The 22,477-nt window shown below is 40.1% G+C and overlaps 1 protein-coding gene across 2 annotated transcripts in view; it reads left to right on the top strand.

Moving 5' to 3' along the window:
* The window catches only part of RNASEH2B (ribonuclease H2 subunit B), a 43,546-nt gene that overhangs the window by 2,960 nt on the left and 18,109 nt on the right, over positions 1–22,477 (top strand). For both annotated transcript variants that reach the window (XM_082781969.1, XM_082781968.1), the window contains exons 2-5: positions 9,184–9,255; positions 12,205–12,312; positions 15,104–15,180; positions 17,727–17,847. In XM_082781969.1, coding sequence (XP_082638095.1) covers positions 9,184–9,255; positions 12,205–12,312; positions 15,104–15,180; positions 17,727–17,847 — 378 coding nt within the window. The remainder of the gene's footprint in view (positions 1–9,183; positions 9,256–12,204; positions 12,313–15,103; positions 15,181–17,726; positions 17,848–22,477) is intronic.

Genomic DNA, 22,477 nt, shown 5'->3' with positions numbered 1-22,477 from the left:
GTGTAGCTAGAGGAGTAGTACAGCTGGAGTGGTTGTTTTACCAATGATGCGTGCTGCAGCAGTCCCTTGAGTTGTCCTAGAGGGCCAGACTCCCTTGCTTTCTGTTACAAATCATTAACTGTATCGTTATATTTCCAGTTCTGTAAAACTGTGACCATGGGTGTCCATTTCTTGCCTACAAGTGGTAGGACAGCTACAAAACACACGGCTTGTCAGGTATTTTGCCTAGATTATAGGGTAAAGGTGGGAAGGAGGGCACAGAGTTGCCTGAGTTGAGGTACAGGATGTCTCCTGGTGTCCAGTCAGCCAGGCGCCCTGTGCTTCACCTCCCTCAGTCTTTGTGTACCCTTGTTCCTTTCTATGGCAATGAAAGGGCTTTGTTCACATATTTCTTGAAGCTTGGTGACAGAGCTTTGCCCTCACCAGTCCATTGCCACACCATGATACTCAGGCCTGTTGGGCATGGGACAGTCTCACAGGGGAAATCTTGAGTAGGAAGAGGGCAGAGAGCCTCAGACAGCCCTATCCAGGCTGGCAGGTAAGCAACGTCAAGGCAAAGTACAAATCTTACCTTTTTAGACAAGGTAGCCTGCCCTTGTCCTGGTGAGAGCTCTGGTCATGGTGTTTCTGCTGATTTATTTTTTTTTCCTGGGGCACGGGAGGCTTTGATATGCCAAAACATCTTCTTGTTTTGTTTTCATAAGCACAGCTGTTCCCACGTGAGGGATTGAAGCACCAAGGGCAGGAGGAAGGGGGAAGCTGTGGCAGTCAGGACAGAGGATGGGAACCATGCTGATCACTCCTAAAGGCTGGGAGCCACTGCTAGACATCGTGCAGCCTTAACATGAGCATGTAGAGGAAAGGTGTGAATTGTTGAGAGAGAGCAATGAACAAACAGGAGAAGAGTAGGCAGGGGGATTGGTCAGATGGAGTGAGCTGATGAGGACATAAAATTGGGTGAGGACAGAAGACTGGGGCATGCAGGTAGGAGTAGAGCTGTGCATGCTGGGCTCAGAATAGAGCCAACCCTTCAGGCAGTTTCTCCAGTTGCAGATTAACTATTCTGTGGATACACAGGCACCAGATTTGGCCTAGAGCAGGCTCCGCTCAGCACTAACACAGTTTATTGGTTCAAGTGCTGTGCCATGTTAACACATCTCTGCTGTTTCCAGAACCAGCTTTGCAGTGCAGCTGCTTTCAGACAGTGTCTGAACTAATAAGTCCTGATGGAACCGAGCTGGCTCTGCACAGACCCACATGGGTGTTTCTGTGCTGTGTTCCACGTTCCAGGGGATTTTATTAGCTTGGCTGGAAATCTGGATCTGAACTTGCTTTGTTCAGGGTAGTTGATGTCGACGGTTCAGAAGACCTCCAGAATCTGAAGCGCTGGAGGAATCGTGATACAGGGGCACCACGGTGTTTGTAAGCCCTGAAGGACCCGCGTGGACTTCACTGGTGGCTGTCTGAGTTTGCAGATTGTGCTCTTCTGCATTTCTCATTGCAGTTGGACAATCTGTGATGTTTTATTGTGTGTATATCCACACCTCCACTTACTCTTGAGAATGCAGAGCTTCTTATACAGCCTTCTTGTTGTATTGGTATAGCTCCTGAGTAGGTCCACGGGAAAAGAAGTGGCTCCTGAGGATTAGAGCCCATCTGTCTCATAGCTAGAAGGTTGCTAATGCTGTGCTTTTGTAGAAAAGATTGTGTGGTTACTGAGTATTTATATTGTGTTTGGTTTTTGTTTTTTTTTTTCAAATCATATCACCTGAATCAATGAGGTGCTTTTGTGATACGCACATAGGATATTTCTGTTTGCTTCGCAGAGCCCATGGAACTACCATTGTCAGTGTTTTCTCTGAAAATCTTAAGGGCTAGGAATGATTTTTTAGAGAAAGAAATAATATTGAGACCCCACCTAACTGTAGGTTTATAAGAGTAGAGATCTGGAAAACTTTCAGGTACCGTTGTGAAATCACAGTGTGTGACAGATCCGATCTGGGATCTGTGTAACAAAATAGCTTTCTTACATAATGGCCTCAGACTGGTCGGACCGACAGCCTCCAACCTCTCCCGATAGCTGCCTAGCAGGAGGGGTGTGAAGGGCAGTCTCTTTTCAGTACAGTTTCTTGGGGCTAGGTGTGATGTCGGAGCTGATGCTATTTATATCCTTCGCTGGTTTTAGCAAAGAGGTCAGGAATTGAAGACAGTTTTCTAAGTTTGGCGTTCCACTCAGCACCCAAGGTTAAGAGCACCGTATTTCATTTGTTCTGTATTAGTAAAAGAAATAGGGGTTAGCTGCGAGCTGAAGATTAATTTCCAGCTCTATTTTTCTGAGCTAGAAAAGTTTAGATGACTACATTTTTTCGGTCTGTTGTTTTCTTAAACAGCAAATTGATTAGCTTTTTTATTATTTTATGGGAACTGTTATTTTAATGGCACTGGAATGATAGCAAGAAGGGAGGGAAATTTAACAATCCTATTATTTTTAGGAATTACTTATTTAAAAAGGAGCAGTTTCACATGAGACTTGGCAAGCTTTTTGAACAAATCTCATATGCCAAAAGTCAGATGAAGGCAGAAATAAATGGACTGTGATGCCAAACCATAGGGCATCAGCGTGCATTAAATTAATCCTCCTTTCTTTCAAATGACACTAAGGAACTTTTGTCTCCATGCGACAGAGGAAGCATTTGACTTGAAAATTTGGGGTCATATTGAGAGAAGATGTCATATCAAAAGAAGCTGTTGAATATATAATGCATAAAAGTAGTTTGCTTTAACATCTGAAATAGGCAGGGTGTTGGGTTTTTTTATTATTATTTTTTATTTTCCATTCTCTTACCTTGTGCTTAAAAACACTTTGAAACGTGCTTTTATTTAGTGTTAAAGAAATAAATTCTGAGTATCTGCTGCAAAACAGACCGCTATGCTGGGCTGTTAGAAAGCTTATTTCAGAAGTTGTAGCGAATGCCAAAACTGAGCAGGACATTTGAACGTTAATACTTCCAGAATGATTCAGATAAAGAACTTGGAAATAATGTTCACAATTAAAAATGTGTGTTTTTAAGGAGCTGACTTGAAACATCAGAAAGATAATGTAAGTATACGTGCCTGTATTTATTTAACTTCTTAATAAAGTGAGTGTGGATACACTTATTGTAGAAGTCAGCACTCTGCGGGCATATTTTACTTAACCCTTCCCTAAACTGGCATTTGCATCTCCCGAACAAAGCCTTTTGCCTGCAGGTAATTTGCACTATTTTTTTGCATGTCATCTCTTAAAAGGCATACTGAGCTCAGCTGTGTATAAAGCAGATATAACTGGCAAGCTAAGGAGCCAGAAGGAAGCATAGCAAATAAAATAACTGAAAAGAGATGTTTTAATGTGTAACACCATCTCCTACTTCTGCTTTCTGCCATCTGGCTTGGAAGAGACCAACTTATGCCAACTTAGGCCTCTCTGCACATGGGAATAAGGCTGATTCAGCCAGTAACACAGCTGCACCAGTGTTGACCCTATAAATATTGGGAAGGGAAGTCTGAAGTTTTTATCCTTTCAAGTGATAACCTGTTCTCGAACTTCTCAAGATTGACTTTTCGTTCATTCAGCTCAGCCTCCTCTGGACGATCTGCCTAACATCGAGATCTCAGTAACAGCTGAGTTAGTATTCTCTGTTGCCAGTGAGTCTATAAGCATGTGTTTTTGGCTTAAGAAGTGATCTGTGCCAGCATTAGGTGACGTTAAAGGATGCTCTCAGGCAGAAGTCTTAATATTAAGCGCAGTTGCTTGGCTGTGTACTGGGGCAGAAGACTACTCGAGCCATCTGCTAGTATTTCTGCATCAAGTTTTGTTCAAGATAGAAAACTTAGTGCCATTTTTGTATCTCAGTAATGTTTTGTTTTTTTTTGACAAAAGTTTTGACAGTATTTGCAGGTGAAGTAGGAGCCAAAAAGGGTTCAAGGGGTGTAGATTGCACCACATCAAACATTACTTGCTTATTTGCACATTATGTCAAATCATATATACTAATAATTACCAAACTGATTGCCATCCTAGCTTTTACAACAGGCATCACAGAAATCCCCTTGCTGAAGCCAGTACTATGTATGGTCGAGAGGATAAGGAAGTGAGGTAACATCAGGCTATTGTAACTGAGTAAAAACAAAGGTAAGATTTCCAAAAATGAAGCAGGTTCAAGTGTGAAGCCATGCCTCCTGTGTAGGCGTGTGGAAGGGAGGCTGTTTGCAGAGGTCATGGAGCTGTGCACCATTTAGTGCTCTCCAGGGAGCACTGTCAGCTGAGGAAGCAAAGATACCTTGTGCTCATCTGTTGCTTTCCCACCTCTGTAAATTGGATAGGATTGACTTTTCTAATTAGCCTAAGCTGACCAAAGAGCCCATTATTTTGTACAGAGCAGGTGATTTTCTGTGGCATCTGCTGCTGTCGCCACAAGTTCTGTCCCTCTCTTCTGGTGATCGTGTAACCACATGGTGGCCGGCAATATTTACTGATCTGGATGAAAATGAAGACTTTTTTGTGGCTTGTTTCTGCTCATCTTGGTCGGTGAACTGAGCTGGCTTGCCACACTGCCACAGAAATGCTGGTTTTAATGGAGAGAAGGCAGCAGAGGTCGGGAGCTCAGGACTGCATTTTATAATGACCTGTGATCTTTGGTCCCATTCATGGGACTGCATCCTCAGTCTATGCATACCTGAATCGATCCATTATGCTAATACGTAATTATCTTTTAACTTATTAAAAAAATAAACATTTGTTTGATATAAAGTCCTGGATTTATTAATTACTTTTCAATGGACTTTGTTTTTTCAGGGTGTGCTGCAGGACAGAGGATGCTTTGCTTATGTAGCATTGGCACAGACACTGAATTAAAACTGTTTACTTCAGGGTTAACTGGTTCTAAAAAGAATGTAAAAATAAACAATTATCAGATCTTACATATCTGCAACCCTAGACTACATAGTTTAAAGGCTTCCATAAAATGTCCGTTAAATGAGCTCCATCATCATCGTGTCTCCATCTGATACACCTTTTCTGCACGACTAGAAGTTCAGAAGGGAATGGAAAAGCCTTGTGTAGGTGACGTATGGTTTAATATCTGTTTTTAAATGAAATCTTAACTTTATATTTCCAGCCTTTTAAACGATCCTGTTTTTTTGCAGGGTGGTGCTGGTGGGGAAATTTGTGCTCTCAGAGGGTTTTTTCCTCTTACGCAATTGACAGATATTTACAGCCTTTTGCTTGCTTGGCTGGCAGCTTTTTGCATGGGAATTCCATATAATTTGATAGTAGTCTGTTATATACAGTATTCTATAAGCAGTTTTTGAAAAAAGGTGAACAAACCTTGCATCATCTCTAACAGTTTAATAGATACTAGTGGGAGTTTTGTTCTTTTCCAGTTTATTCATGTTGCACTACCAGCTAGCCCTTTATTTTTTTTAATGGCCGCATTTGTTAACGCCACATATCTACCCATTGTGGAATAAATTAGTGCCGGAAAGCCTTTGACAGCCACTTCATTTTCACTTTGTTCTGTTTCTACAGTTTACGGAATTTGCCTGGTTGTATGTCTGACCTCCACGAAATCCGACAGGCTTCTCTCTTTTCGTGTAATTGAAGGCTTTGTAGTCTCTTCATCTCACCTTCAGGGTTCTGATGCTCCCTCTGTAGACCCCAGTACAGCTGGGTAATGTACCCACATTTTTAGGTGGGCTTTGTGTGTGACTTGGTTGATTGTGAATGAATGGTAGACTGTAAATAACTTAAGCAAAGTATACCTACAGAACAGCGTGGTGCTGGCGTTGCATTGTCCGGCGTTGTGCTTAACTCAGAACTCCCTCCACTGGTGCAGCAGCGGCGCTGCCTCACCCCGGTTGCTGGAGGTGTCGGGAAGGTTGAGGGAGACAGCAGCGTGCTCCCAGGGATGGGGCAGGCTGCAGGGGGGTTCAGCTGCCTCCTGGAAGCACCTGGCACTTTAGAGAGTGGCTAGCTAATTCAGATGCCTCCCTGGGACAGGATTAATCAGGGCCCTCTGTATCTGTGTGTCTGTTTCTTGTATCCTTGCAGTGAACGTTGTCCTCGGAGAGCAGCGTGCAGTACTGACACATCTGTCACTTCGCTGACCTGTGTTCCCCGTACGTTTACTGCCACGTACAGCTGCAGTTGGTAGAGAACAGAACAGTCAGAAAGGTCTCTTCTCTCTCACGTGTTATTCCAGGAGAGGAACAGGTTTCTCAGAGCTGAGCTACAGAAGCTGTTGGAGTAAGCACAGTGGCAACCACCTGATGTTTTGCATTAGGGTTTCCTGTAATGTCCCTTTTGTCTGCTTATTTTCTTTAAGATTACTGCTTATCTGGTTGTGAATCTTAAAATTCAAAAATCCCAAACGCCTGGTTTAACTCTTAGTTTTGCTAGAAAACCACTACAGAACTGCTTTTAAAGAAGTCTTTGTTTGCTTAGCTAGAAGAGATCCTTGCCCAAATACGAGGACTGATAAAAGTAATGACATTAAAGAAATCCAGTTACCTTTCCTGGCTGAAGGCCAGAACACACACAAGAAAGCGTTGGGACACCTAACTTCAAAAATCCCTTGCTCGGCGTTTTCCTAGCCGCGAAGTGTTTAAATTCAGATAAATAGGGCCTTCTTCGTCCATAAGGCCACGTTACTATTGCATCCAGTTTTCCAAGCAGGCATTCTCCCAATTGCCTCTTTTTATGTGCCAACTTGACATCTAGTAGAGCCAATCTGTAACAAAAATATACTTCAGCTGCCCCTGGAAATGGAGTGGGGTATTGAATACATTTTGAAGAAATCCCAAGGTTTAAAACAAAATTAAAAAAAAAAAAAATCCAAACACTTTTGCCTTTGCCCACACCTTCCCTTCTTTTTGTGTGTGCACACATGCGTCCCTTCTGGTAAGCTGCCTTCTGCAGCAGCTATAGGGAGAATGGGGCGTTTGCTCTGATCCCGTGGGCTTGAGATGCTGGGACTGGAACAGATAAAGGGGAATCCATCAGGGCAGAGGTGCTGGCACGGGGTGGCCCGCATCAGTGGAAGGTGGTTAGCCAGGGTTGGGAGGCAGCGGGGTCGCTGCAGGCATCTCCCAGACTTCGTGGAGATGGGTGGCATGAGAAGGTTGGGAAAAGAGCAGATCTACCAGATAAAGCTGCGAACTTCATTAAAACCAGCTCCATTAGGAAGGGTTGTCTACTTAATTGTTCGCGTTATACACGATGCAGCTTCGGGCTCAGCTGGACGCCTTCCTGGTGTTCATAAATCTAGGCATGAAGAAAGCGGAGCAAGTAAGCGCTAAAAGCTCCTTCGGTTTTTTTGTTTTGTTTTGTTTTGCTTTGCTTTTTGTTTCAAATTTTGAAACTCACATTTAGTGTGTATATTTTAACATGTTCATGTGAAACACATCAAAGTAAACACATGCAGTGTGTTTCTTTCACTGTCATTAATCACTGTAGTGTTTTAAAAAGTAACAAAAAATACACCAACGTTAAACTGTGGTCAAAAATCGAAATATACACAGCTTTAGAAATTTGAAGTTCTCCTTTGCCAGGACAAATGTAGCTTGACAACCGTGTGTGTTTATGTATCAGCATATGCAGTAAGTCTGGTTAGCAAATACGGACTTTTTTTTTCCATTAAAAATCCCTAACGTATATTGAAACTTTTTCAAGCACTTTTTCAAGCCACCTGAAGACTCAAATGCAAATTCAGGAGAAGAAAATAAAGGCAAATTCTTCAAACAGCTCTAGGAACCATTATCTTCCAATACTTCACAAGACACACTTGCTTGCTTTTTAAGTCCTGCTTATGTCTTCATCTGAACAATTTCTGTTTGGATGTGTGAATGTGAAAAATGAGGTTTACCTGGGTCTTTTTTTTTTTTTTGCCACTGAGATCCCTGTGAACAGCCTGTGAGATGTCTACCTGTCTTCCTGAGGGGCTGGGGACAGGCTTTCAGCCAGAATGGACACCAATTTCTGAATGTGCTCAAGGTTCCTACCTCTGTGTTTTTTAAGGAAAAGGACTGTGCTGTCTCAGCAATCCTCCTGGATACTACCAAAACTCTCCGCTTCCCGCAGCAGCACCATAACCCAAGCATCAGCCTGGTCCCTGTCAGTCTGTTCTCTGGGGGCTGGATGCTGGTTGTGTATGTGAAATGCTTTAGCAATTTTGCTTGCTCTGATAAATGCCTTTATGAGAAGAATTGGGACAGAACTGGCAGTCTGCGAGCTAAGAAGGATGATGCTGTCATGTTGCTCTTCACTCAGATGTGGGAAGTTGTTTTCATACATATAACTTAGACTTTCCCAATGAAGAGAACTTGGATAGAATACACGTAACTGGGGATCCTTATAGATGTTTTTTTCAGACTTGAATCAGCATCATTATGGGAGCTGTTTCCCTTCTATTTTTCTTTTTTTTTTAATTTCACAGAGAAATTGTACTTTTGTGGCTCTGCTTTTTGTCTGACTTTTTTGCTTAAAAACACAGAAAAGAGAACAACTGTCAGGAGCCTAAGCCAGAGGCGCTGTATTCTCTCAGCTTCTTTTTCCTGTGGGGAGAACGAAACGCACTCATTGTTTTTCAAGATTATATGTAACAGATAAACAAGGGTGCATATTTTTCACATAAGTAACAGCCATTCAGACAATTCCTGCCCCATATTGCTGCATAATCTTAGTTCCCGAAAGAAGACCGCTGTTTGTTCCTACAAATATTTTACCACGTGCACTTTTAACTTTTTAATGTCCACACCATGCTTGGCCTAATTTGCCAAAGCATTCTCATTGTCATTGAGACTAATCGGGGCAACACATCAGTTCATCTCACTTAACTGAGATGTCAAACTTGGGAGCTCTGTTGCCTGAGGCTCTCTGGGGGGAAGTGGTTTTCAAAACCTAAATCATCCCCAGGTGTGTATCTTTCCCATGGCAAATAGAGAGTGCCAGAAAGTCTGGAATCATAATTTAGGTGCCTTGATCGGGTAGGATGAATTTGGGCTGAGGCATATAGCTTTTTAGGCAGAAAATATGTGAGCTTTCAAAAAGTGTCAATCCAATTAATTCTGAGCGTCTTGGAGAAGCATGGCAGAACGTGAAATGCTTCTCAATTTACAAGTTTCTAACTTTTTCCTTTCTCCCCACAGAGGCTGCTACTGACCCCCCTAAGACACCTGACAGCGAACCTATGTTTACAAGACTGCGCAGTCCAAGCACAGGCAAGTTTTGGAATAGTGACATGAGCCTGTTAATGTTCTGGTTGATTCCCTCCACCACCAAATGATTCGCATTTTGCAAGCTGAAATAGCGATGATAATGTAAGTCTTATGTGCCAAAGATACTGCTGGTGATGCCAGATAGTTAATGCTGTGCAAACATTTAGGATTTCTTTTATAATTTTAATTTGTTGAAATGTTTATTCATCAGGAATATTGGCAGCACAAAAAAGAGGTGTAATTTAAGTTGTGTTTTTAAGTGCATTAGTTTTGGGGAACTTGCACTGTTGGGTGTTGAGCTTGGGCTTTTTTTTTTTTAATCCAAATTTAGGCTTCATACCATTCATCTTATGCTGTAAAATAAATAGGCAGGGTCAGAAGACGTGATTCAATTATACTTACCAAGCTTTTTGAGTCTTTACATTTTTAAATCTAATTTTCTTGTTTCCTTGGTCCAAGTGGTGGTATCTCTTTTCCCGTTAATAGATGACGAGGCACTCTGAATTCAAAATACATTGGAAAGATCAGTAGATGCAGGTGATATAATGACACCACCATCCCACACACAGTTACTTTCTTCTAGTCAGATTGCCATTTTTGTCAAGGATTTGTTATTTCTATATGAGTAATGTAATAATTGCGGTATAAGATACTGCAGCAGAAATCTGCAGCAAGCCTTGGTTAGGGTTAGCATGTTTTGTTTAAAAAACATGGTTCATGCTTGTTTTTTCTCTTTTCACCAGCTTGTTTTCTAAATTACATACTTCTGTTTTTGAAATTCACCATTCATTTTTACATATATTTGTAACTAAAGTCTTCAGGTATGTTTTAATACCACAGTACTCTACTTTCTACATGAAAAAGTAATTTAAAAACTAGATACAGAATGTGAAATCATTTATTCTCGTCAGGGTACTTGTTTTTTGATTGCTCAGATTTACAGTGAGAATATACAGCCAGAGAAATTTTCCACCTGCTGTATTATGTTGGCTTTGTAATTTATTATGTTTTAAAAAGAGTAGATATTAATTTGCTTTTCTCTGTGGAAGAAGAGAACTATTTAGCTTGTAGAATCAGAGATCTTGGGAAAGGTTTCTGGGGAAAACCTAAAGTACAATGATTTGACCAAAAGCCTGGGTGTGTTCCTTTAGAATTTACAGAAGCTTATTTATAGACATGCATAAACTTTCAGTTATGTAGCCTATTATAAGTATAGGGTTTGAAAATGGAAGGACTGAGAACACCCTAATAATGTCTTTTCCTTATGTCTGGGTCTAATGGATGAATTGTTGATGCCAGATATTGTATAAATACCCACTGAAGGACTGAGCGCGCTGTGGATAGTCATGCTAACCACTTTATTAAATAAAAGTACGCACGGTCTTTTTTATAGTCAGGTAAAAAAGGACAAAATTTCTATCCCATGCAAAGACTATAAACTGGTGTTTCAGCCTGTAATTCAGAAGTCCTACAAGAAGCATTTTTCAAAGCTTTAAATTAAAAGAAGGGGAGTACCCGTGCCACAAGACTTAAGTAACTTATTGAAGTGGCAAAGTTAGGAGGAGAGCTACTTAGCTTCTCTCTCTATCTCCTGGAGATTCTCTCTAATGACATAACTGGGGACCCGTGGTGACTGTCCTTTTAATGTAAAGAAATAAAATAAGGAGCTGAAGTTATGCCGTAGGAATGGTCTCTTCCCCAACATTTCTTAGCTCTCCACCGCATTTGGCAAGCACGCTCGCTGGTAGGAGTCTTTAAGCTGTTCGACGAACGCTTCCATGAATAGTCTGATGTCTGGCACTGATCAAACTATGGTGTAGACCCTTGTTAAGAAGCACATGGTAATAATTGAAACCTCTGCTCCCCCTTATATTTACTGTTCACTCCTCTTCTCCCCTCTCCAAAAGAAGAATGATTATCAGAGAACTGAAACTGTATCCTTAGGTGAGGTTAAACATTTGGTCAGCCTCTTGGATAAAGGGGGAAAAAAAGCATCATCAGTCATTTTTGGGAAAAGATGCATCTGCCCGTTTTAGCTGACCTTCCTCTGCACCTAAGGAATCTCTTCAGGCTGGAGACAGTAGTGCTGACATCAGCTTGCGAGGGCTTGCATTGATATTTTTTTGAGCCAGCATGCAATCTGCAAGTCAGTGCAACTTTGCAATTTGTGTTTTGAGCAGGACTGCCATGTTGCAGTTGATGTTGTCTCTCGAAGATGCGCTGATAACCAAGACAGAACTAGTCCAGACTCAACTAACTGAACTTCAGTGGCCCCTTCCGTAGTTCTGGTGACTTGTTTGAGACGAAGAAAATGCCAGTCCCTTTCGTAACACATTTGTCACCTTCTCATTAGAACCTAGAAACAGCAGAGCTGAGCTGTGAAGTGTCTCAAAATAAATCCTTTCTTTCCCTTTCCAAACTATCAAGATTCTGATGGGCACTTTGTGGCAGTTCCTTTTAAATTCCTTGTTCACCTTCAGCTGAGTTATCTGTTGTCCGTTTTCATGCACACACACACACAAAAAAAAGATTTCAAATTGTCACTTGACGGTTTGAGAGTTTTGTTCCCCTAACCCAGCATCTAATGTCTTGGGAACAAGCATGAGAGAGGGAAAGGAAATTTTCTGGTTTTCCACCTTCCCCCTTCAGTACAGACAAAAGCTAATTTCTTGTGTGATTTTGATTTGGGTTTGGATCAAAGGCTTTGTGTTGTAAGATGAACTATTCACACATCTTATTTATTGATTCAAATTCAGTTTGGTTTATAGAGCTGGTAAACGAACATCTGTATATAATAGTTTTCTTTGTCTGAGCTTTCTTTGTAGTGAGTTTATGTAGAATGTGTGTATGTTTGTGTGTGTATGTATATAAGGCACATTCTTCAGATGTATTGGGTATTCTTTTGATTTTTGTGAAAGCTTACAAACACAAACCAGATTTCTCTTTCGACAGGGGAAGCAACCCTTTACTTATTCAATAGTGGTGCGCAGCAGCTGTTTGAAGTTAAAGCTTTTCATGAAGAATATCGTTCCTGGTTTATAGGTGAGACTGTTCAACAAGGTGAGTAATATAACATATCCTTCCCCCAACTGTAACTAATGTTCATAAACAGACACCTTCCCTCTCTCTTCTAGTAAATTTACAGGTGTTTCTCCTAGTTGTTTGAGGCATGCTGCATCACATCCCCACCTTCTGACACACTCGTTTGCCATCTGGATTTAACCAGGGCTAGGGGCTTTGTGGTCTCTCTTTAAAAGGCTGCCTTTGGCAGCCTCAATTAGACAGATGTTCATTTGTCTTTGAGGAAGGGTATAGCGGGGTGGGGGAGTTGTTCAATTGTATTTAAACTGAAGTGCTATAAAATACTTAGCTTGCCTTGTCAATCAGACCAGAAAGTCCTCAGTGTAAGTAAAATATGTCTTATCCTACGGCAGGGAAAAAGGGCTGGAAGGCGTGAGCTAGCTAAGCAGAGCAGCGTGTTAGAGCTCCAAGCGTTGGAATGCATGGTCTTGTTTTCTTTTAATTACCTCTGTTTACTCTGGGTGAGTGTTGTGATCTCAGGGATCGGGCTGCTGTCTGAGGGTTCCATTTCAGTGTTTTGTCTGAAGTGAGCTCATCTATAGTATCATAGTCCGTGATCTTTCTAAAAATGAGAAAGAAACTTATGTAACCACTCATGACAGCTTTAACAATCCTTCATCAATAAGGGTGTCACTGGGGTAGTGTTTCTCTCCCAGGACGTCCATAGACCATGCAGTAAGTATCAACTCAGGAGACGAACGTATACCCTTTTTGTCCATTTTCAACTACAAAAAAAAAAGAGCATTTATAATAATAAATAAATAAAGAACCTTACCAGACATGTGCCTTCTTTAATGGTAATATCCCAAATGTGTGTTATTTTTTAAACATCCTTTGCAGGTGTGTATAGCAATGCAAACAGTATGTCTGTGAGCTTTTTCTTGTTCCATCTGGGGGGGAGCCAAAAGACCAGGTCTGCTCCCTGCTCCCAATTACATCCATGTTGTATTCTCCCTTTTCTTTTTCTAACCTCCGCTTTGGCCCTTTGGAAACACTTGCCTCAAGGAGCAATTGCTTCAGTTTCCTTTAAAATATAAAAGGAGGATTTTCTTTCCTGAATTTTTGGGCCGTTGCATCTTCGCGAAGGTCAGGTGGAAAACAACACAAAAAAGTTGTGTGTTTGCAGTTAAAAGCAAATCATCTCATTATTATTTGCAGAGAAGGACAGAGGTCTTTATACGCCTACTGTGAGTCTGAACTCCTTAGAACAAGTAAAAATACTCTTCCTGGAGGTACAGTTGAAAGCATTTAAATTGAAACTTTAAGAAAGTGGCTAGCATTTTTTTTCCTCCAATTTTTATTATCAAAACATTCAGCTTTATGATTAAGTAGTCCAGGTACTTTCCACAGCTAATGGCTGTGGTGTTGAGATTAAGAGCTGTCTTTGCCTGGTTCTTGTCAGGGAAATGTATTCCCTTGTAATCTGGGTAGTTTTCTTCCAGGGTCTTAGAATGTGACAGTACCAGCTTACAAACTCACATAGTTGGAGAAATGTTTTGACCCCAAATGCCCTAGACCTATCTTGGTTTTGCTTGCATGGGTTGATCTGTATCATTTTGATATAAATGCGAGGTGCCTTATGTTTGTCTTACTGAGCTCACACAGCACTAGAACCACGTTTCGAGGCTGTCACCTTTAGGCTTAGCTTTTGATTACAGAATTGCAAAAGGAAGATGACAGAGTACAGTGTGAGAGCCCATTCTGCTCCAGCCAAGGGTTCATTTAGGATTCTTCAGGCTTGTCAGAAGCCGTACAAATAGTCCCATAATAGCCATGTCCTTGGTACTCTCTCTGGAAAGAAGAATTGAAATTAGTTTTGAGATAAATGTAAACTGGATCCCCAGGCTAATTTGGCTATACAGATATATTGCAGGGACTTCACACTATAATGCATCATGCTAGCAGTGCAGATGCTAGATTGGGTGTGAGCTTTGACCAAACCACCTTCCCACCCTATCTTTTGTCAGCTTGAGGCCATTGCAATAAGATTTCCTTTTTTAAAAAATCATGTGAATTAAAAAAGAATTACATTTATTTGCCTTTGGTTTGCTAATTAATGTCAAGTTGACATTGATTATTTTCTCCAATTAGTGAATTTCCTTATTTCCAATTATCTACAATTATACAGAAAGACTGACTGAGCTATTGACCTGCAATGAGCTTCATATGGGCAGAGGTGTCAGCTTCAAGGAGAGACCAAGTTCTTCCTCTGTAATTTTGAATAAAAAACACAAACATTTTCTGATCTGTTGCAGTGTCTTTTGTTCTATTAGGAGACTATATGCAGATTCTCCCCTTCCAAATGAAAGGCAGCTCCAACTTAACTCTCTCTCAAAATTATTTCTTGCATGGCCATCCTCTGCTGCCGGCATGGTGTTTTCTGGCACGGTATTTGGAGTGGAGTATACTGGGTCTATCTGGTATCCCAAAACAAGGTTCTGTTACACCCAAATCTGCCAATAGAGGGCAGCTTTAATTTTGCTGTTTTTATTACAGTCCAGAAAAAGGGAAAACTGAGAGTGCTTGAAGCCAGAAAACCTGCAACAGAGCTTGTGCTTTTGTTTGGCAGAGTTGAGAACTGAGCTGTCTATATTTTTAACATAAAATCACAAATACTATTTTCTTGCCCATTTTACTGAAATACTGGATTACTTAACATTAAAAAATCCACTCTTCTTGCCCACGGTCCTGACAAGCATCCTAAAAAATGGCCAAGCAATATACTCATGTCTCTTGGTACTGAACTTATTTTTGTATATCTGTCACTTAGATGGGCGCCTGCTGTTCGTGACGCCGATGGACCCCTTATTCCTGATACTTTATTACCTCATAAAGGCAGACAAGGAGGTAAGCCCGCTTATTTTTTTCACTGGAATTCTCGGGAGAAAGCATTATCTCTGTCTTCATTTTCTGCAGAAGTTATGTTAATTTTATGAACAGGGACTTCCATAGTATGGGAAATTAAATTTGCTTTTAAAACAGAGATGTCCACCCTAGACATACTTCTGTTTTCACCATTTTTTTTGGCCAGTGAAGTATATTCCAGGAGTCAGCTTGCAATCTGAACAAAACCTAATCCCCTCTTTGTAAGAGAAGCAGAGAATCTTTTGTCCTTTTGTGAGAGTCTATCCCAGAACTATTGAATTTAAAATGATAGATGTCATCAGAATAAAACAAACTAGAGCCCGTCCTAAGGAGTAGATGAATCACTCTGAGAAACAAAAGAAAGAAAGAGGATTTTGGATGCTATGGGAGATGAAGAAGAAACATTTCTGTGGCAGTTTGAACTTGAAAGGAAACATTGCCTTTTTACAAACAGTATTTGTTGAGCTGGTGTATCATGCAATAGCAAAGGGATGACCAAGTATCCAAAAGATGAGTAATAAATGGGTTAATCAATTTATCAAGGGTGTTGCAAAACCTTACTTAAATATCCAACATGTATCAAAACTCCTAGGCAATATTATTGATTTATAGTTTGTAACGTGCCTGTGAAAAGAGAGCATAAAATAAAAATGTTAATCCTCGTTTTGTATTTCATGGGGTCAATAATTCCACTTTATGCATCCTAAGAGGTTTTCTTCTAAGAGCACTTCCTATCAAGTGGCTTGCTATTTTCTGCTCTAGGTTGCAGGTGGAGAATGCAGGAAAACTATTCATGTATGCTGAAGAAATAAAGTCCTACTAGACATTTGTAATAGTAACCTATTGTTAAGTAATTACTTCTAAATAATTTATGGTGTAGGGTGTGCCGGTGTGTTCAGTTGTTCTTTGCTCTGTTCCTGCTGTAGGGTGGGCCATCAGAAGAACTCATTGCACAGGAATAGCTGAGCTGTTTCTCTCGGTATTGCACTCTGTTTGAATTCAGCACTCCTTTGAAAGCTTTATAAACCAAACTTAAATTAGGGAAAGAGTAAATCTCCTCTGTCACTGTGACAGTGATGAGGTAGCCTGAATAAAGGATGACCGTTGCTGCTGTTTTCTCTGCATTGGAAGCATCCAATACTGCCATTTGCTTCTTAGGTACCTTCTTCTGGAAGGGTTTTCTAAGCCAGGCAATGGTGCCTGGTAAGTTTGTAGGGCTGTTATGGGTTCCTAATTAAGGACAAACGCATTCCTGCAGTGCCCTGCCTAAATTAGTGTATCCTTCAGTAAAGTAAAGTCTTGAGGATTTTGTGGCAGATGTCTCAAGCAATACAGCATGTTCACTTCTGGTATGAACTAATGAGTATTCAGATACCTTCTGAGTATTGTAGAATCATTCTTTGCACCATCCTCTGGTTTTGATAATGGGAGATGATGCTTTCTGAGCAGAGCCATGTCTTATCCAATCTTAGCTTAGGCTCTGTGTTGCTGCACAAGGTGAACATGGCTGTCTTGCTTCTGGACACAAAGTGGTTTGTACAGCTAAGTTATCCATGGGAAATAGTTCACTGAAGCTTTATTTCTGCCCATCATAACCTTTTTGCCATTGTAATTGTACCTTTTCAATTTTCATGAGAAACAAATTGAAATTCATTGGTTTTGTGGGTTGTTTTTTTTTTTTTTTTTTAAAGTCTTATTTAACAGTGGATGGTTATTTTTATTAAGCCTCTGAGTGTTTAGTAAGAGGATTAATTAATAATGAAAACAGTTTACCCAAGTGCTTTTTTCGTACTGACCGCTGTAATGACTTCAGCCTTGGCTTCTGAGACCTTGCGCTCTCCAAGGATGGAGAACTCACTGAGTCTTTGTACTGATGCGCTGAAGGAGCTTTCCAAAGAGAAGGCTGCCAGTTGTGCCAAACTGTGCTGAATGATTATGCATTGTTTGGCAACGACAAGATTTGTTTGATGGTTCTGTCATGTGTGGGGCTATTTAAGTTGTGCCAAAATCCCTTTATATGCATACTCTGGCCAAACTGGAATTGACTTTGCAGAGGTGAAAGGTTAATAGTGTGTTCCAGAAGCTGCCCTGCTCCTTTGAGATTTATCTTTTATGGAAGGAAAAGCAAAATTTGAATGGAAGTTATGACACTGGGTTTAATCCAACAGGTTTTGGTCTCAAACACTGTTGGCACACACTGACTACTGTGTCTTATGTCATCTTCCAAAAAATCTCGCTGTACTTCACATTAGCTTCTCCCCATGTTGTTTTAAATTTGGGCTCTTAAGTGCAGTAATTGAAGAGTTCAGCATTTTGCAGATTACTTACTGGTTTGAAGTAAATATTTATAGTTTGCTTTGTAATCAGTTTCTAAATGTGTCATGTGGTACCATTCAAAATATGATCTTCTTTAAATACTTTATTTTAAAACTGTGGCAATTGCATGCATATATATTTCTCTATATGCATATATGTATATGTCTTAACATTGTAATAATGCTTTTATTGTTCCTTTGATGTATTTTCAGCAACAAGGAAAGTTCCAGCCACTGGATCAAGTTGTGCTAGACTCGGAGTACCCTTATTGCCCATTGCTGCTGAAGTGTGCAGATGTTAAACAGTCCATCCATCATGTAACGGAAGAAAAAGGTGAAAAGATTTGGGCGGGGGAGGGAGGGGAGGTTGGATTTATTAGTGCTACTTCGTTACAAAATAGATTTAAGTACTGTTTTTCGCTTTACTTAAGGTGCTGGATGTAGCTGTATTTTAAAAGCAGAAGTTTAGGCTTAGAAGTCTTCGTTACAGTATTGTGAATAGTAAAATGTGGATCTCAGATTATCTGCTGTAACACTAAAATAGTTGTGCAGTCTTCCTGCTTGGTGGCATAAAAATGATAAATTGATCAGAGCTGGCTATGTGCTATGAATTTTCTTTGCCTTTTGATAAAAGTTTTACTTCTTCCTGAAGTCTTTCTTTAGTGTAGCATAGTCTTGTGAGGAAGAAGTGAAACCATTGTCCATGTGACTTTTTTTTCCCCTTTGTAGCAAAGCATTCAAATAATAAGCAGAACAAAGCTCAAGAAGAGTGAATATACTGCTGAGAAAGGAGAGCACAAGTTTTCTAGCTTTGCATAATTTATTGTGGGATTAAGTTCAAAGACTTAATTTTATTTTAATTTTTTACATGCAAACCTTGATTGCGATTCATAACTGTGAGAGAAAAAGCTGAATGGAAGAAAATAGCAAAGTATCAATTCTATACATAGTGCCCTTAAGCTTTGTCCAGAATTCCCTTTGGTACAGGGGGCTCTTATTTTGAGGACAATATATACTTTCTGGGGAAGAGAAAGGGGCATTACATAGTAATTTTTGCAGCTTGGCAGACCTGCAAAAGATGCAAGACTTCTGTTTTTACATTCAGTCCTTTACAGGGCATTATACTTCTGTTTGCTGACTTTCTGATAGTGGAGATCTACCTGTACAGGACTTTGAGAACACTGAATCTACCAACAAGTGAAAAAATGTTAACTGCCTGACCCTTTATGTGTATAGAGCACCTCCAAGTAGTAGAGGTACACAGATTAAAAGTCAGAAATATTATGAATATGCTCTCAAGAAGCACTCTGCCCTTGTTGATATATATATAATATGAAATATCTAGCTGTTCCTTTACAGATGGGCTGAGGAAGGGTGATAGAAGAAGAAAAGTGCTGCTGAGTAAAGTGCCAGACCTCTTTTAGGCTGCATAGAGCATCAAGATAGGGGACTGTGAGCTTTTCCTGAAGGGTTTTGATGTACAAGCTCAAATATTTCCTGTATGATATGGTACATGTGCATTAATACAGAGCAGTTACTTCCCCAAAAGGATCAGTTTGAACTTCAGGGTGGGACATGTTTCCGTTGAAAATGATCACTTTAACAAGACCGCAGGAAATCTGGGCAGTGAGACAATTGTTACATTTTGCTGGGACTGGGGTAGTTGGAGTTGTGTGCTGTCCTGGATTTCCAAAAGAACCTTTGGAAAGCATTGAGTTACATTCAGGATCAGTGGGAGCAGGCAACCCTTTACTTAGGGCAAGTTCTGACTTTCAAGAACGCTTCTTTAAGACAGAGCTATCTGAACTACAAAACTGCTTTTGCTTTCCCATGGAGTGATAAGTGCTTCCAGTAAAAACTAAGATTAAACTTCTAGGCAATTAGTGTCCTCTACAACTTGTCCAATACTGGCAAAGGAGCGAGGGGTGAGAGAAGGGATACTAAACTTCTGCCCTGCTGCCTCAAAAGGTGAAAAATCCTGCCAGATCCTTTTGACCATCAAACTAAGAACTTTGCAAAGGAATATAGGGCAAAGCCAGCGTTATTTTTCTGAAGAGGCACTTCCTCCAAACAGCAGTGCTGCCTCTGGGCAGTATAAGTGTTTCCTTTTTAACAGCAAAATAACAACTAAGTATATAGATTTGCCATAGACAAGATCTTATATCTTAGAATAGATACAGAGGTTAGACTGAAATCATATTTGCAGTTGTTGTCCACCAGAGCATTGTTTGATAAGTTGTATCAGTAGATAGTAATGAAAATTCTTTTTCTGCTTGGTTTTGTTTTTTTGTATTGATGCTTTTCATAATGTATTATGTACACCAATCAGTTTAGGACATTTTGTCAGCAAATGATATTAACTGCTAAAGCAGTTACTTTCATTTTCTGTTTGTTTTTTTTTTTTTTTCTGTTTGTTTGTTTTGAAACGTAATGGACAAGGATTGCTGTTGACATTAACGTTGTGTGTGCTTGCACACTCTGGCTGTGTGTGATAATCTTGGACATGTACCTGCTGCTGCTTTTCTTGTTCATGTTTGGGTTGTGTTGAAAGTAACAACATTAGGCCTTGCTCTTAGGATTTCTTTCAATTTTTAGAACACCAAACCTACAGTTATGCAACAGACACATCAGTGCTTGCCTGCCTGTCATGCACAGGTCACCGTTCTGTTCATTCCCCTTCTACGTGTTTCATATTCACATCTCTTTTATTGCCTGTAAAAAATACCAATATTATGACTAATGTACTCTTTTCTAGCTCTAAGACTTGTCTACTACATAGCCTTTCTCATTTAAGGAGCAGGGCTTTAGGGCAAGAAGTATCTGTTGTGTTCGGTCTTCTGCAACTCTGATCCGTTTGGCAGAACCTGACAACATAATTATTTCACTCTTAATTTAATCTTAAGACTTTTAACATCTGTATAACAAATTCTTACCCTAGAGCACTCACAGTTTACACTTAGTGAATTAGCAGAAAGTCCACTTTCCCTGGCCTCAGTGTTGAAGGGCACTGAAAATTCATTTTGCTGGATTAAATTCCCATTTACCTGCTTTAGTAGTTGGGGAAAGGGTGTGTTACAGCTTGCTGAATCTGGGTGAGGCAGGTTGTTTGCTAATGAATTCAAAGATTGGATAAAGAGTACAATAGAGGAGGATTAGGAAAGGGTTATGAACTCCAATTCTAGAGTGTTACTCTTTGTTTCATTTTGCAAGGCAAAAACTGCACTGTGATCTTGTCTGATGTGATTAACATGAAGAGCCAAGAAAACTTACCTGATTAGAATAACTAAGTAATATTGCCAAGCTTGTATTCCCAGAAGGTAGGAAAAAAGGGGCCATATGAGTTTCTGAGTTATGGAAAACACTGAGAAAATGGATGTTAAAATGTGCTTTAGGCAGTTTGCTCAACAATACATCAGGGAAACTTCCAAGTCTACATAGCGATTACCCGATCGCTGAACATATTATTTAATTGTAGAACCACTTATATTCCATCTGTATTTCTCAAACCCAATCTTTCCAGATGTCTCAGACCAGTTTTATAGGCACCAGACACATTAGGGAACAAAAGGCTTTCCAATATATACTCATATTATCAAACATAGTCGCTAACTCTCACCAATATCAAATGTGCATCACATGTTAAATCCACGTTCCAATATTGAATCCTTTTGTCAGCAGTTTGTGACTTTCATAACTCACTTTAATTCTTCAGAGGTCTCAAATATTGTCAGTTTCTAGAGTTTAATAGTCAAAGCTGTCAAGCACACAAAATGTTTTCAAACAAAGTGATCTCTGAAGGGTTCAACGTAATTATTTTTCACATGTTTTAATGAAAATGGCTTCACAGTTCTACGTTTCCTTTCTCTAACTGAGTCACTCTGAATCGTGCTGTTGTGGGGGAGTCTGCCTGGGAATCTGGACTAGAATTACTTTTCAGCATGGGCTGGGGGATGGTGGCAGGAGGATGTCCCTTCCTCGAACTTTCTCAGATAAGAGAGGAATCCGTGAATTGTACTCACTGTGCTTGGCCCAAACCATGTTAGCTCTTTGAGAAGCAGGTTCAAGCATACAGACAGTCTCCCCCAATTTCTGCTGATTCTCTTTCAGAGCCATTTAGAAACTTCAAAGTCCTGAAGGCTGCAGCCAGTACTGTCACAGCTGCAATTTTACCTGCAACTCGTCAACTTCACGAAGCAAAGTATATATCAGCATTTTTTTTTCCTTTTTGCTCTGAAGAATTTTTTGCATTTTACTCTTCTACAGCTGTTGTGCTGAGATAGATTTAAACTTTATCTTGTAAACAGCTTTCCCCGACCTCTCCGTACCCCCTACCATGCATACACAAAGAGCACATAACAGTTAGATATTTGTATGCAATTTGGAAGAGCCAAGATAAACCCCAAAGAAGGAAATGCTGAAACAATCATAAATAATGTTGTTGTTTGCAAGGGGAGAAGGAAACTCCATGAACCTAGTGTTGGAATATGATACTGGGTCAGTAAATGACATGAAACAGATGTATGTATTTATGGGAACGGTATACAGGAGATTAAAAGCTATTGAAATACCTGTTGAAGAAATAGATTCAAACACAGTGGGCTCTGAAATCTCCTGTGTAATCTTCCTAGGCATTTTGTTCCGTTTCTAAAACGGAGCACTGTGAATTAAAGCTCAATAATTTTTATCCTGAAATTTCCATGAGCTTTTGCAATTTTCTCTCTCCTCTGCCTCAGCATCCTGACTCACATATGTTTGTGGTACCCCAGTTATCACAGGGGAAACACTTTTTGAAATTCTTATATCATCGAGTTAATTTATGTTGCTCAATAAATCATAAATGAATCATGTACTTCCTCCCACTAGGAGTGTGTTTAATTATTTTAGTTCTTTATTTTCCTTTGACACTCTGTTAAAGTACGTAAAAGGGGGATAGAAGAAAACTTCTGCAATAGTCACCCTGTGAA

This window comes from Aythya marila, assembly GCF_965140915.1.
Source record: "Aythya marila genome assembly, chromosome: 1".
In the NCBI taxonomy this organism is placed as follows: domain Eukaryota; kingdom Metazoa; phylum Chordata; class Aves; order Anseriformes; family Anatidae; genus Aythya; species Aythya marila.
The sequence above is the reverse complement of the archived record's forward strand: the minus strand, read 5'-3'. Positions and strand labels throughout refer to the sequence as shown.